The sequence below is a fragment of the Podarcis raffonei genome, chromosome 2 (assembly GCF_027172205.1).
Source record: "Podarcis raffonei isolate rPodRaf1 chromosome 2, rPodRaf1.pri, whole genome shotgun sequence".
NCBI lineage: Eukaryota > Metazoa > Chordata > Lepidosauria > Squamata > Lacertidae > Podarcis > Podarcis raffonei.
The window spans coordinates 57,418,659-57,435,566 of NC_070603.1; the positions used below are offsets into that span (position 1 = coordinate 57,418,659).

Below are 16,908 nucleotides of genomic sequence, written 5' to 3' on the forward strand. Positions count from 1 at the left end.
TATCGGGAGACTGCAGGGAGAAATGAAAAAGCCTTTTCCCATTTGCCGAGCTGAAAGGCAGTTAATCCTCACCCTCGTGTTCAGTGCAATTACTTACATGTCTGGCATTGAGGGTTCCCTTTGCTGCAGTCACATGCCTGCTGGCAGGCAGCCAGCGGAATCTGATCTCTCTCTGAGGAAACACTATCAGTTGCAGATGCAGCCACGGTTACCAGAATAGTAAATAACGAGTCACAAGACTCGAGCTAGCCCTTCAACGAAAACAAATAGTTTAATATCTTGGTATCGGAACAGAAACTGCTTCCTTCCTCACACACACATGCACACAGTTCAAATTGAGTCAGCTTCCAGAGAGCTTTCTGTGGGGGTTGATGTTGCTAAACAAGAACCCAGAAGCCTCATTTTGGTTTGAACTTTAGATTTCACCTCAGGCTTTTAAGGTTGGCCGAACCTTTGTGAAGCAAAAGTTGGGCTCCAAATTTTAAGCTCTCCTAAGGTGCTTTCTCAGCTGGTATCTCGTTTGTCCTTTGTCTGTTCAGTGGGTTGACCACAGAAGTCCAAGGGGTGAAAGTTAATCCTATGGAAAGCTTGCTTTCTTCTGATTTTAATGGGTCTGAAGTGTGGATGCCAGCAAACAGGAAACTGCAAGCTTTTTGTGACACTGAAGGCCACTTGCAGCACTGCTCTTACTTATTCAATCATTTTGGTATAGTCTCTCGTTTATGACACTTTCGATAAAAAAATGTGGGTTTTTTGCCCCTCAGCAATTACGCTGCTGAATCCCATTTAACATTATCCTAAAATATGCTCTTAGTTAGCACATCCCTTTTCCCTTACAATATGAATCTGCCTGTGAAATATTTAGTAGTCTGTGGAAATAAGCCTGTACTCAACCTAGGGATGCTCTCACAAGAAGGTTCACAAACAAGGGCATTAAGGCAGTAGCTCTTCTCACTTGTGTGCCCTTCACTTAAACTTCATATTCACAGGTATACTACCAGTGAACATGGAGACTCCATTAAGCTGTTGCACCTGATAGCCATCGATAGACTTATCCTATGAATTTGTCAAACTTCTTTCTAAAGCCATCAAAGCCAGTGCCCAAACCATAACTTGTGGCAGTAAAGCCAGTAAATTAATATGTATTAAAGAGGTGATTTTGTCTTCTATTGCCACGCAGTTCCATTGAGGAATGTCTGATTTACTCTGAGCCACACCTTTCGCCTATTTAGCTGAGTATTGTCTACACGGGCTGGCCCACCAGCATTTCAAGCAAGGTTATCCCCCATCTCCACCTGAATATGCCAGTGATGGAACCTAGGGCCTTCTGTCTGCAAAGCAGATGCCCTGCTACTGAGCTACAGGCCTTCCTCGCTAGTAATAGATTAAGGGAAATGCCTTCCCAGTTGTAAGGATCTTTAAAAACTGTTCTAAGCTCTAATGCACTTATATCCAGGACTTCTGCAGTTGTAATGAGACTTGTGATGCTATTTCTAAAATGAAACTTGAGTCATCATTTCTGGCAACTACTGTGGGACCTTACTCCTTTCTCTGTAAGCAGCCTTTGGCTTGCTGTTTGAAGAATGTCCATCCTGATAGCACTGAGCTTAGAGGAAAATGCCCTTCACTAACCTCTGAAGATAAGGGGACCCATGCAGTATGATTAGAAGAATAGGATGTTAGGCAATTCCCTATTGCCAAACCTAAACCACATTATAGTGATGCAGGGATAAATGACATAGAAACAGGGTGACATTTTGTAGTTTAAAAGCTGCAATAAGGATACTCATGAAATTTCCACGGTCTAAGTCTTCCCACAGAATTGGGAATTTCCATGAATTTGGGGTTTGATTTTAAAATATGTTTCAGGTGAATTTGTTGAACTAAAATATTGTTTATGCAGTTCCGTTTATACACTTTACAAAGAATGGGCAGAGAGTTCCCTAAACCGAAGGTATTTCTATCTAAAAATAGACACAAAGGGAGAGAACAGTGGCAGGAAAGGGACGTGGAGACTGAGGTAAACGGGGAGGATACAGTGGTACCTCAGGTTACATACGCTTCAGGTTACATACGCTTCAGGTTACAGACTCCACTAACCCAGAAATAGTGTTTCAGGTTAAGAACTTCGCTTCAGGATGAGAACAGAAATCGTGCTCCGGCGGCACGGCGGCAGCAGGAGGCCCCATTACCTAAAGTGGTGCTTCAGGTTAAGAACAGTTTCAGGTTAAGAACGGACCTCCGGAACCAATTAAGTACTTAACCCAAGGTATCACTGTATTCAGTTATTTCAATGAAGTGTTGTTCAGCTTCATTAAAGTAGAATTTTGGACCTCAGGTGTTTTTCTGAAGGCTTTGTGAAGAAGGTGAGTCTTTAGCAGTGAATTGGAGCTGGATGAGGAACAGGGTCAGTCAGGGGTGTGTCGAGGTAAGAGCAGAGATATGCGGGGCAGGGCCTTTGAGAGTTTTAAAAGTAAGAATGAGAAGTTTGTGCTTGATCTAGGAACAGACAGGAAGGCAGCGTAGGGATTTAAAAATGATCCCTAGCTAAAAGGACCAGTGGTCAGGGATGATGGGACTTGTAGTCCCAAAACATCTGGAGGGCCGAGTTTGCCTATGCCAGGTTTTTGCCATGGGGACAGAAAGGAAGAGGCATAGGAATGGGTAAGATTAAGTGAGACTGAATATGAGGAACAAAGGAGAAAGAGAAAAAAAGGGTATGTGCCTGATCAAAAGGATGGCTGCCAGTGGATAAGGACGTGAACAGAGAAAGAAGGGATTGGGAAGAAAGAAGAGAAGACCAGTCTTAGACACATTGAGCTTGACCTGACAATGAAGCATACATGCAGAAGTACCAGAGAGACACTTGGAGATATTGGATTGGACAGAAGGGAACGTTTTGTGACAGTGAGACAGAGCAGGGACACCACTATGTCATTAAATTATAGGTGGTTCTGAAAGCCATGGAGTGGCTTCGGGGACATTGTATACTTTTCAGTTGCTAATCAAATAACATCTTTTCTTGGCACAAATGGCTCTTGGAGCCATATATTATAACAGATGTGTACTTTGGTGACCTATTGTTCTCTTCTTTTTACGTTAGAACAACAATTTGTAACCTCTACACCATGCCACGGATTGCGGAACCTGTTTGGCTTACCATGATGTCAGGAATGCCTGAGAAGAACCAGCTCTGCCATCGCTTTATGAAGGAATTTATTTTCTTAATGGAACAAGCCTCCAAGAACCAGTAAAGCATTTCTTGTCTTTCTCCTATTGGTTTTTTATTGCTGTAGCATTAAAGGCAAAATAGTCCTTAAAAAAATAGACAGTGGCAAGAGGTGATTTCCTTCCCCATGCTCCCTTGTAGTCCCAAATAAAGAATAAAAAAAGTATTATGTATAATGAAAAGGGAGAATGTTGGTGGTGAAAAGGGCATGTGGGAATATGTGGAGACCATTCCATCCAAAGGGATAATAGACACTATTACTAATGGTATCAAAATCTCAGTAAAGGCCCCACCTGTAACAATGTTTTGTTCTTATAAAAAGCTGCAAACCTCATGAAGGAAACAGAAGATGCCTTATCTCAAAATCCAGAGACATATTTTCAGTAACAGTATCTGGTGAAAATACATAAGAAATCCACAAAAAATATTTTTTCTTGGACTGCTTTAATGTATTGGCATTGGAGTCCTATGTAAGTGCAGTTATATGTAAGTTCCATTCAGTTCAATGGCACCTACTCCAACTAAATGTGTATAGATTGCATCCTTCATTAATTAGCATCTAAAATATTTGTTAATAAACATAGGTGTAGTTTTTAATATTAAAAAATACTAGGTTTTTTAAAAAAAATGTTTAATAGGCAATATTAATAGTGTCATTAATGATTGGGAAATAACAGTTGTCTGATGCTGAGCCCCTAACCTTGATAGAGTAAGAGTCTGCTTTAAGTGAAGAATTACTTTCATCTCATCTTATAAAAATATTATTCAGGAAAAAATATTTTATTCCTTAAAACCTTTTAACAATTTTCAGTCAAAATTATGCTGTGTTTGCAACTACAATTGGTTGCTATGGTATTCAAAAACAAAAACAGAAGTCTGAAACTTTGGCCTCCTTTTAAGACTTTGAGCCAATGAGACCTGATGGCTGACTGACAGAATGAAGATGTGCTTGAGCAGAAAAGAAAATTAGAGACAAACTGCCAAACCATATAACTTCAAAACAGTACTGAAACCAGATACTATGAAGTCACTGGCTGCCAGATGTTAAAATTGCCTTCTAAACTATTAAAAATTAAACCATGATAAAATTAACACAGTGCAATACTATGGCCATATTTCAAAAGAACTACTTCAGGGGGCTAATCCAGGGTTTGGCATAATAAGGTTTTCTTGCCAAGGCACCATGCAAGCTGCGATCTAGCTTCCGCCTTGCAGATCCAAAAACACTTGTCAGGTTTAACATTCTGGATTGCATGCAGGACATTTAAAAGATAGTAATACTGGAAGCTTTTTAAAAAGGCAACACGGCAGAGCAAAAATAAGTTTCAGACTGCGTAGCAGTTTTATTCAAGAGCCCCAGTTTAAGCACTCTAGGGAACCTGTAAAACTCTAGTACAAGATGCAACTTCACTCTTCAGTTTATGTCTGCATATATCCACTGGAAATATGTCGCTCCTTCCCAATTGGGAAGCCAGTGTTGTTAAGCATGGGAGTTGTGGGTGTGCATGAGACTCCCCACCCTCTGACCCAGCACCCCTGATTCAAACTTTACCACAACAAGAGGCGTGCTTAGTGCATAATGAGTTCCCTTTACAAAAGCGGATGGAAAAGAACCGTGAGTTGGGATTTTGGATTGTGAATGGTCTTTTTTTCCCCCCTTACAGATTTTTAACAGCTCTTCTGACTGCAATTTTGACAAACCATCTAGCCTGGGTCCCAACCGTCATGCCAAATGGCCAGCCACCCATCAGAATCTTTCTAGAAAAGCATTCCTCACAAAGTGTGGACATGTTGGCGAAATCTCATCCATACAATCCATTGTGGGCACAGTTGGGTATGTTTGAAATCACACTCGGATATTTATTTTAAGGACAAAAATTTTAAATGGTTGACTATAATAGGAAACCAGTGGAGTAGAAGTGTAGTTAAAGGAAAACAATGTAACAAATCACTGTGTCAACAGTTTTCTACTGAATAAAATAAAATAAATAAGAAATAAACCTGCCTTTTAAGTAGTTATATTCCCCCTTCCCTCCTCAGTGGCTCCACTTGCTCCTTCTTCCTGTTTCTTCCATGTACCCCTTATTCATACTTTGGGATGAAGCGTTTTCTTTTCCTGATAAAAGTTACTTTCTTAAAGACCTTAAGGCCTTTTTAGTATTATCCTATGAGTGCTTACTCAGAAGAAAGGTGTATTATCTTCAAGCTGGCTTACTTCTAGGGAATTTTGTTTAGAATTGTAGCCTTTGTTACATACCAGCTTAGCAAAGACTCATATGAACAGGGCTGACGTTTATTGCAATTCAAAGGTTTTACATCCCACTCTTGGAGTTGGCTCTGATTTGGTGTTATTTTTAAATAGGGCAGGGCTGTAGAATATTTTTGCAGATAAAGTTTGCATAGCCATTCCAACAAAATAATTTACAAATCTTATAAATCTGCATAAGCCTATTGTCCATTTTTGGAAATTTTCAAGGATCTAGTTTTTAGCCATGACACTGTATTTTTTCATGTGTTGTGTGATCCTCATACTACTTTTATATTCTATCCTGTAGGAGACCTGTATGGAGCTATTGGGTCACCTGTCAGACTATCAAAAACAGTTGTGGTTGGCAAACGACAAGACCTTGTGCAACGTTTGCTGTACTTCCTCACTTACTTCATCCGATGCTCTGAACTGCAAGAGACTCATCTTCTGGAAAATGGAGAGGATGAAGCCATAGTGATGCCTGGCACCGTTATCACCACCACACTAGAGAAAGGGGAAGTAGAGGAAACGGAGTACGTGCTGGTCACAATGCACAAGAACAGAAGCAATTTAGCCTTTCAAGAGTCTGAAGAAATGAGGAGTTCTAACTGCAGCTGTAAATATTGCAAAGGCCCTCTTAACCCTACCCAAAATACAGAGGCTGTTTCAGGACAGGAAAGAGAAGATACCCAGAATATCTCAAAAGTGGAGGCTGAGGCTCTTTCAGATGAATGCAGGGCTGCACCTGCTGACTGCCAAGAAAGGCCTGCTGATGTTAAGCAATGCAAAGAAACAATGACCTCTTGCCTGGATATAAAGTTAGAGAAAGAGGTCTTCTTAGGATCAGCCTCAGTAGAAACCTGCGTGTTGGCAGAATCCAGACTGGAACCAACAGGTGGATCGTGGAGGAGTGAGGAATCATTAGATTCTGCTAATCAGGCTGTTGAAGTAATGAGATCTACAAGTGCAATGGTAGAGAAGAAGCCTCCTGACAAAATCTCGTCGGATGCAATTCCTTGCAGCACGGCTGAGGCTCAAACAAAGGTGACCTTCCTCATTGGAGATTCCATGTCACCTGATTCGGATATTGAGCTCCGGAGTCAAGCAGCAGTGGAGCAGATGGCCAGGCACAGCAACCAGTTGGATGCTGAAGAAAGAGTACCTGCTGATCAGAACTGTGAAGCAACACAAATCCTTGAGGACCAAAAAAGAGATCAGAATACGCCTGAGGTGTTTCCTGAGGTTGCCAGAGAGATCCAGAATTGGACTCCTTATGGTGCAGAAAGTGCAAGCTTGCTTGATGAATATGAGGAAAGTTCAGTAGAAAACAGGACTATTGATGATATTCCAGTAAAAGGAACAACAGACATTCTAGATCCTAGCAGTAGCTTAGAGTTTCCCCCAAAAGTGTGTACAAAGAACAAAAAGCCCCCCAGTGAATTTTGTAAGTTTATGGAATCTGTTCGTCAAGAGACTTGCAAAAACTGCTTTGCAGAGCAGGACCAAAGAGACAAAATCTCTATGTGTGTCCCCCATGGGGACAGAGAGAACTTTGAGAAAAAGGCTGACCCAGGTGTGGATTGGGACATTCCAAGAAACGAGAGCTCAGACAGTGCCCTAGGTGACAGTGAAAGCGAAGATGTTGGTCATGATGTGGCCAGAATAAACAGTAACTATTATGGAGCAGAGCAAGAAGAGTGGGCAGAAGAAGAGGACATACCTTTTCCTGGGTAAGTATTTCTTACCAAGATTAGGCCAAATGTATTACATTCCTACGAAACAATGGCATTAGAGTTAAAAGGCAAACAGGGCATCTTAGAGACAGAAAATACTGTGTATATATTATAGAAATAGATTGTAATCTCATTGGGTGGATCCAGGCTACTTTGGTCTTGCTTTAGCCCTATTGAAGTGAATGGGAATTAAGTTACCCATGACTAACTTTCACCTATGCATTTCAGTAGCACAACTTAGTCTGGATCCAGCCCTATGCTTTCATCATGCAAGTGATACAGCATTGATTATTTCAGCTGGACTCTCCCCCGGCCCGGCATTAATTTAAGCAATGCAGCAATGTAAGAGTTGCTTATTTCACTGAGGCTGCAACTTAAAAGAGGCTCTAATTACCTTTCACACTTTTGGAGTATACTGCTAATTTAGGAAAGTCTATTAAAAGAACAGCACTTGACTAAGGGAACAAAAACTGTTACAATTATTAGTTTCAGCGCTGGTTCGTATAGTTTAGGCGTTTGTACTTTATCCTGTCCTCAAACTGAAACTTTCTTTCAACCCATTTTCTAACATCTTCTACCCTTGGATCAACAATGAAGACAAAACGATTCCCCCCAAAGACTGCCATCCAGCCTTGTGGTTTACGTGATTCCTGTCCCACTGAAGCAGAGGGTCTTAAGTGTACATAAACTGTGCACTAGATTGCACACTGAAATAGAGAGAAAACAGTGCTAGTTGTAGTATACATGCCCATGTTATACCTTTCTTTCAGGTCAAAATTAATTGAAGTGAACTCTGTCCAGCCCAGTATTGCCAATTTTGGAAGGTCCTTGCTAGGTGGCTACTGTTCATCTTACGTACCTGACTTTGTTTTGCAAGGAGTAGGAAATGATGAGAAACTGAGACACTGTTTGATGTCAGATTTGTCGCATGCGGTACAGGTAATTTAAACTATATCCAACAGATGAATTTATATTTGACAGTCAACAAAAGGAAATATTTCTGGAGCCTGCTGGAATAGGAATGAAGTTGTAATTCTGTTAAGCATTTCTGATTTCTACAATCTCGTTTAACAAAGATTCCTAACGGTCACAGAGATGAGAAACATTCATGCAGTATAGAACTACAGTTTTTGAGACTTAGGAGTTGGAGGGTTACTGCCAATATCCTTTGTAGTGTGGAGTCTGATATGGAAGTGCCATGATTAACGTTTTAGGAAGCCTCTTAAATTATACATAAACAAACAATAAAATATTGACAGACTGCTTGCTAATTTTGCAGCCAGTTGGGTTAAACAAAACCATTCGATATCAGATTAAGATAAGGCCCCAATAAAAGCACTTTAAAAGTAAATGGTACAAATCTAGAAAAAGCTTGTTGTCCTTAAGTCTTTAGGATATAATGTTCTTAGAAATTGGCACAAATCCATTGGGGATGCCTTTTTTCCTGTTGGCAGTCAAATTTCTGAGCCACTAAGTTCTATGATGGTGAAGATCCTTTAGAATCAAAATCACCTTGCCTTGTAAGCCATCTTGTCATCTGATTTAGCCATGAGCTGAATGCAGTGTCCATGTAAAAGTCTGGAAGAGACAAGGGTGGGGAACCTCGGTCCCCTCTAGATATTGCCGGACTACAGTTCCCGTCATGGCCTTCCAATGACTATGCTAACTGAAAGTTACAGTCCGACAATACCTGGAGGACCACAGGTTCACCAATACTGTGAGCTACTGGAGGCAAGCAAAAGGATGGCTGCCACCATCACTTTCTGGCTCCTAAGACCTCCAAGCTATCTGTTTCTCCACTTGATCTAATCCACAAAGAGATTTTTAAAGTGTTCTTATCAAATCACTGGGGGGGGGGAATGGTAAATGGTTAAAAAATGGTTAAAAAAAATGTCATTACCAACATATAAAATTAATAATGGACTATTAAGAAGGCAATATATATTGAACATTACAATTAGAAATGTCTATTTTAAATGGCTTTTTAAGACAAACAGTTGGCTTAAACTCATCCTTCAACCATTTTTGGTGTTACTGTAGCCTTTAGATAAAAAGTACACGGGATGTAGAAACTAACATTTTGTTTCTAGAAGTACTGTGTCTTTTTACTTGAAATGAATGCTTCCCACCCCCTTTTTATACCAAAAGAGAGAGAAAACTGTTATGTTTCCTCCCTAGACTATAATTTAACTTCAAACATCAATAATAGTCATGGGGAATATACATAGAGAATATTGTACCTTAGCTGTGAAAATTAAAAGTATCCTTGTTTGCTCACATTGTTTTTCTAATATTGGGAATTAAATCAGTTGAGGACCCCAAATCTGAATAATGCAGACATGCTTAATCTGTGTTTGTGCGTGTGTTTTTAAAAATAATACAAATGAAAAATACTTCAAACCCATTATTACATAAGTGTTTCCTTGCACCCTCTGCTGGTCTTCTTGCAGTATCAAGTAGAAGCTAACTGAGCCATATCTAAACTGGTCCTACTTTCTCAGACCAGAGAAAAATGCAGAATTAGCAAGGGGGTAATTTTGCAAACAGAAAAGGGCAAAACAGTTTTAAGATGTTTTGAGCTTTTAACTAGTTTGCCTCATAGGCAAAGTTACAGGATTTTAAATTATATATCTTTTCAATAACCTGTGAGACTTGGAAGTTTCCTTATACATCAGAAGAGGGCACGTGTGCACACACACACAGAAATTCAAACAATATTTTAGGCACGTCTAAGGGTTTGCTTTTCTCCATGGTTCCATGCCATATCACAAACTGCCTTAGAAGTTGCAGAAATGGCTTGCCATGTGGCATCTGGGACTGCTGTTCTAGAACCATAAGCTCCCGTGGGCATGTTGGCTAGTTTCACAGTTCTTAGGATCCTGGTTCTTGGCTGCACTGAATGCAGTGAAAGTTTAATCGCTATATTTTATAGTGCTAGGATTTAGCCCAAAGCACATGTGGCAAAGTGCGTGCACGACTACTAAATTCTTCCAAGTGTTCATGCTAAGGTTACTTTTTTTTCAAGGAGTGTTCGCAAATCCGACTGATGCTCAGAAATAATGTATTTATTTATTCACAATGTTTATTGTGGCTTACACCTCGTATTTCTCTTTGCCTTCTAGCACCCTGTTCTGGATGAACCAATTGCAGAAGCTGTCTGCATTATCGCAGACACGGACAAATGGACAGTACAAGTGGCCAGTAGTCAGAGGCGAATCACCGATAATAAACTCGGGAAGGATGTGCTAGTTTCTAACCTTGTCTCCAACCTGCTTCATTCCACGCTTCAGCTTTACAAGCATAATTTATCTCCAAATTTTGTAAGTACCCAACTTGTGAGGCAAGATGAAATCACAAAGCCTAATCAGAATGAGGGTATTTTTTCCTGGCACCACTCTGATTGAAGATGGACAGATAGACAGACAGACAGACAGACAGATAGATAGATCCTGCCATTCAGGATACAAATTCTACTAAGAGGGCTTACAAGTAATATACAGTGGTACCTCAGGTTAAGTACTTAATTCCTTCCGGAGGTCTGTTCTTAACCTGAAACTGTTCTTAACCTGAAGCACCACTTTAGCTAATGGGGCGTCCAGCTGCCGCTGCGCCGCCGGAGCACAATTTCTGTTCTCATCCTGAAGCAAAGTTCTTAACCCAAGGTACTATTTCTGGGTTAGCGGAGTCTGTAACCTGAAGCATCTGTAACTTGAAGTGTATGTAACCCGAGGTACCACTGTACAATTATGTATTTTTAAAATAAAATAAAAATAGTCACTTGTGAAATGAGGTAAATATTACCTCATTTCACAAGCTTCCACAAACAGTTGCTGAAATAGAGTGTATAAATTTCACACAGGCAAATTTTTCCACAACACTTACATTTCCCTGTTTCAGCTCATCCCTGGTTATATTCAACAACATAACCATCTGGTTACAGTAGATGATAAAGGCCCAAACAGAACATAACCTGTTAACATCTAATCAGTCACTTTAAAAAAAGAAAGATGTAATTTGATCTAACTCCTCAATGGAGGAAATAAACTCAAAATGTATTTATGTTGATGTACCTTGAAGGTAGCATGGTTGGATGGACTGTCATTAGATTAGATTAGGGACTGGTTTGTGACATTGTTTCTCTTTTCTTTTGCCTCCAGTGTGTCATGCACCTTGAAGATCGATTGCAAGAGCTGTACTTCAAGAGCAAAATGTTGTCTGAATATCTCAAAGGCCAGATGCGAGTGCATGTGAAGGAGCTGGGAGTGGTACTGGGGTATGGTCCATATAGCTTCCTTTTCCTCAGCTCTTATGTAACCTTATCCTGAACACACAGCCTATACTAGTAGACAAAGCTGTAGGGCTATTTGTGTCAAGATTTTGCCCATTGTTAAATAGCAGTGCCATTGATAAGGCTGTACTATAAGCAGCAATCTTCTCATTTTAAGCATACTCTACCCAGCTCCGGAATTCTTCAGAACATGAGTTTTTAATGCACATCCTGCTTAGGAAATAAGTTCGTTTTCCAGCTGTGCTTGGAATCAGCAACTAGGGCAGGCATAGGCAAACTTTGCCCTCCAGATGTTTTGGGACTACAATTCCCATCATCCCTGACCACTGGTTAGCTAGGGATGATGGGTGTTGTAGTCCCAAAACATCTGGAGGTCCGAGTTTGCCTATGCCTGAACTAGGGTAACAATTCCATTCTCATTTCCTTGCGCTTTGAAGAAAGCATGCATTGGATTGTGCTGTAAACCTCAAACTACAACCTACCCATCAAAACCTAGCCTACTGCTGTCCTCCAAGAGCAATGAGAAGTGGTGCTTGAAGATTAGCAGCTGTTTGCCTAGTGAAAAGTGCACACCACCTCCTTACAGAAGAAGCAAGTCTTTTTATAGACTTTAGAGAAGGAGGGTCTGTAACAGATGGCCTGTTGAGAAATTAAAGGGGAAAGTTCTAGAGGTGTTAATTCCCATCTAGTTTTAAGAATGCAATCTAAATTTCAACCCAAGGGTCTAATCTAAGATTCATTGGGTCTGTTGGAATTTTTTCATTTGCTTCAGTTAACTTTGGGTCCCAAGACAGCTGGAAGCAATTAAATCTTTAGTAATACAGACCTGTCGCCAGAGGGAATGCTGCTTGTGACAAACAACCTGGTCATGTGTGTTTATGATATAAATTAGCATGCTCTTTAATTATATAAATGCATATGGGCTACTGCAATATATTTGGAGTGTCTTGACAGTTCAAAGGCTTTATTTCTTTTTAAACATACAACTGCTGATGTTTTAATAGTCTAAGTGCAGGTACCTTGACATGAGACAAATATTACGCCATGTTAATAAGCTGCGGAATATTGAGATTGTGAGCTTGGATTGAAAATGCCCATCTGTCTTTCTTTCAGGATTGAATCCAGTGACCTCCCTTTACTGGCAGCTGTAGCAAGCACCCACTCTCCTTATGTTGCCCAGATTCTGCTCTAAAATACCAAAGGGCAAAGACAATAACTTTATTTTTTATAAAGTGGAAGACAAGGAAGCAAACATGAACCATTCTTGTCCGGGCTCTTTCTTGCCCTCAGGCAAATAGGCTGAACAGCTTGCTGACTTGACTGTGTGCCTCTGCAACTGAATACATGATGTGCAAACAAATGAAGTTGTTTCCTTCCTTCCTTCCTTCCTTACTTCCTTCCTTCCATAAAAAAATAAGTAAAAGACCAGAGACTCGGATCGCTAGAGAAGACACTAGAACTTGGAGGGCTGGCTTGGGCAATAACTTCTGAAATGCATATAACTGCAAACCGTTAAAATCACAGGATTACTGGAGGTTAGAACTGCTCCATAACCATATGCAGTGCTGTTACTGTTTATACAAGAGAATAGAACCAGCTGGCTACTTGGTACAAATTAGGAGAGCATTTAAAACAAATAACAACAAAGCTACAGCTATTTGTAACAGTTTTAACCATTTCCATGCTAAATGTTGAGACTGCTGAAGATTTCTTTCTTTCTTTTACTGGGGGAAAAATTCAATTTACATGGAGGTAAGGGACTTGGATCGTAGCCTGCTAATAGCACTCACCTCAGAAATGTATTTGCAGGCATTTCCCCGTGGATATGATGTCTAGGAGTTCAAGCCAAGAAAAACCTCTCATTTTACCATAATTTGGGTGTGTAATTGACATTATGCTTTTGATGTTGTTCTGATGTTGTGTTGCTATCTAAGTACTCCAGAAAACAGAATATTTGGCCTAGGAAATGTTAAATGAAATTTGTCTCCCACATTTTGTTAATGTTGATTTAAAACACAAACACACAGAAGACTTTATTGACTTTGATCTTGTCCTGTTTGAAGCACAATAAATAAAAGTTGCCTGCCCTCCAGGCCCTTTAATATCTAGGTGATTCAGGTGCTTAACTTCATAAAACCTAAAATTTGCAGATTTCAGTATGAAAGAGAGATAATGTATACCATAAGAGCCAAAACTGGATACAGGATAAGAGTACTGAAAAAATGTTGCCCTTAACTACTTAAGCAAATTTTGTTTTGAAGCATCAGATTTTGTTTTACACCACCTTTTAACAGTTGCATCAGCATCATGTAGTAGAAGCTACTCTGATGATGCCACCCTGTTTGTTAATCATTGGCTTAAATAAAAAAGAGTAGCTATGTAATCCCTTCCCCCTCATAGTTTTATCCTTGATTAAGCAATAGCATCAAATATTAATAACGAGGGAGCCATAATTTATAAGACATGCATATAAGTAGATGAATAGATAATATTCTGAGCAGGCTCTACTACCTCACTTTGAATATTGGGACATGCGGGCTCATTTTTCCTAGCATCTAGCACCACTAACCATATGTTCGTCATTAATTATTTTAATTATTAGTGTTCTGAATTTCATATGTCATCCCACAGGGAAAATTAAAAGTATATATTTCCTCATTTACTAAAATAACACCTGCCATGCCAGGCCTTTTAACTGTTTGCTCTCTGTGCAGGTGAAAATTGCAGTCCTGGAAACAATTGCATGCCCTGCTGATTTTGGGTTCCACTTAAATCCTGCAAATAGTTTCGTAATTTAAGTCTCACGCCACCTTCGGTTGGGACTATTGCATTTGCTCAAGTGCTTTTGCTTCTTCAGGCTGAAGTGTTTAGACATGGGTACATAGGTTGAAGATTACAATTGTGTGCCCTGATCTGACAGCTGCACCATATAGAGCAGGGGTTGTCACACAGCTGAAGAAGCACCCTGTACAAATGGACCAAGAATGCCCTGCTATGCTTTCTTAGGGATTTCAGACAGAAGGAGCTAGCCCATATAGAATCAAAACTTTTGGTCCACTTAGCTTAGTAATCTATATTCCGATTGGAATTGACTCTCCCAAGGTCTCAGAGAGAGGTCTTGCTGCACCCTGTCTCTAGATCCTTAAGTAGAAATGGCAGGGATTGAATCGGGGACTTTCCATTCAAAACATTTGCCCTGCTGCTGAAGCAATACCTCCTCCCTAATAAATTGCTTACCCCAGAACCCCAAGATTTGCACTGTTCCTAGATTTAATGGTGGCATACAATGTCTCCTGTCCTTCATCCCACACTTCCTTTCCATCCATTTCTGCGTTGTTTTACAACAGTGTGTGCAGCTGCTAGGCTACATCACTTGATGGTGGGTTTTGCTGTTTCAGAAACAGCCGTTCAAGTTGCTCCCTAGGTGAGCTGACACTCTGAAGTGTGGTGTTCCAATGTATCAATCCTACACACCGACTTGCAAGTGCAGTTGCATGTAGGATCAGTAAGGCGGCCTGATAAAATCTTCTATTCAAGCAGTAATAAGTGTTGCCATAGATGTAGTCTCTCACATGCCTTCAAAGGCATTTGATAACCAAACGTTACCCATCTCTCCCCAGCATTGGGTTCATTTGAGATGCAAGAATAAATATTTTTTACGCTTGTCCGAATGATATTTCTGGAATGGTTACTGTGCAAAAGACATTGTAGCATGATGGCATGCTTTCCTGTGACTGATAATTGTTTATGGTACATGCAGAATCAAGGTACTACATACACCTGTTTGTTTGGATTTTTGTTTTTTTAAAAAAGGGAACTATAACAGCACTGTAGTGTTGACCTCTTAATGTATCATGCTTTTCAGAACAATGTATATGCAAAACTAATCTCTTTGATTTTTGCAATATTCCCAATGTCCATTAATATGTCTTAATTTTAAGGCTGAGAATAAATTTTAAGTGTATTACACATACATACTAGCAAATGTCTTTCTACCACAGCCTGCAAATGCAAGGCTGCCAAGAAAAGCGGGGAAATCCAAAGCCGGATTTTAAATCTCGCCTTTTAAAACCCGTTAGTTAAGTTAGATGTTTCAAGAGGGTTTGTTTGTTTTTTTGTTTTCGGTCTCCTCTAAATTATGTAGATGGTGGTATGTGTAATATGCTGGGCAAAATGTACATACTTGTTATCTTTTGTGTTTTTGTATATATATATATTTCCCAAGATGTGCACTTGTATTATAATAACCATTCCCAATTTTAGGGGAACTTTGTGCAATAAATACAATATTGTCCATTGAATCGCTAGTTTTCTTTGTCTTGTTTCCACAGGGCTGTTGGTGAGAGAGTATTTCGTAAAGAAAAATGTTGCAATCCAGAAAGGTGCTTCAGGTACTCCAAGGGCCTTGAAGCACTCTGTGAAACCTTTAATTCTTTTCCTTTGAAAAGGCAGCTCCTCCCTCCTACAAGGGGCGGCGGTGGGGGCAGCTGGCCCCGGGTGTCACCACTGAGGGGGCTGACAGAAAGCTGGGCAGCACTCACCGTGGTGCCTGCAGCTTGCCTGAGCCACGCGTCTGTTCTGGGAGTGACGCGGTGGCTTGGGCACCTGCAGGCTCCACTCTGCTCCAAACGGTCTGCCCGCCGCCTCCCCCTCAGCTGTAGGGCATCTGAGTGGGAGGAGGCAGGCAGACTCCTCGGAGGCCCCACGGAGCATCCTGCCCCGTCTTGCCCTGCCCCCACAGTTGCTGGCCCCACCCCCGGGCACCACCCAGGCACCCGATTGGCTTGCTCCACCACTGCCTCCTACCCATATCACAAGACTCAGTGCAACTTCTCCGAAGTGATTGCCATAAAGCAGGGAGCACTGCTGTTGAAGCCCAGAGCGCTTCTACCACCTGGGTTTGGTCATGCTTGTAGTTCTTTAAATTTTGTACTGTGGTGCCCATGTTGAACGTGAGGTACCTGCAGTGCTGTGCACATCCATCCGATTCACCCACCCTCTTCTCATGTGATGGTGTAGGTTCCCCATGCAATTTGGAACATGGATTGCACAAAGTTTAAAATCTCTTGGGGATTCTGCTAACTTACAGCCAACTTCTGTCCTCCTTCTCCTACAATGACTGAAAAGCAGGGTCTCTGGCTAGCATGAGACATGACAGTGAGGGCAAGTGTGAGCCTGTTCACCACCATGAACATACGTTTCCATCTTCCAATGCAACGGAAGGATGGAATAGTTATTTTTACCACCAGCACAGTCATGACGTAGCTGTAACATGAATCTATCTGAATGGAGACATTCCTTCTTTTTGAAAATACCAGCATTAGTAAATGCTATCTTCTCCAATGAAACCTTGGGTGTATACTTTTGCCATTCAGTTTACAGTACCCCGGCTGCGGTCTAGACAAAGTGC

At 40.7% G+C, this 16,908-nt stretch overlaps 1 protein-coding gene across 3 annotated transcripts in view; it reads left to right on the top strand.

Moving 5' to 3' along the window:
- FNIP1 (folliculin interacting protein 1) overlaps positions 1 to 15,799 on the top strand; it is an 86,804-nt gene extending 71,005 nt beyond the window's left edge. For all 3 annotated transcript variants that reach the window (XM_053376788.1, XM_053376789.1, XM_053376790.1), the window contains 7 exons: positions 3,104 to 3,250; positions 4,894 to 5,063; positions 5,785 to 7,207; positions 7,981 to 8,149; positions 10,333 to 10,530; positions 11,368 to 11,483; positions 12,612 to 15,799. In XM_053376788.1, coding sequence (XP_053232763.1) covers positions 3,104 to 3,250; positions 4,894 to 5,063; positions 5,785 to 7,207; positions 7,981 to 8,149; positions 10,333 to 10,530; positions 11,368 to 11,483; positions 12,612 to 12,690 — 2,302 coding nt within the window. In that variant the 3' untranslated portion in view covers positions 12,691 to 15,799. The remainder of the gene's footprint in view (positions 1 to 3,103; positions 3,251 to 4,893; positions 5,064 to 5,784; positions 7,208 to 7,980; positions 8,150 to 10,332; positions 10,531 to 11,367; positions 11,484 to 12,611) is intronic.
- The last annotated feature ends 1,109 nt before the right edge of the window (positions 15,800 to 16,908 follow it).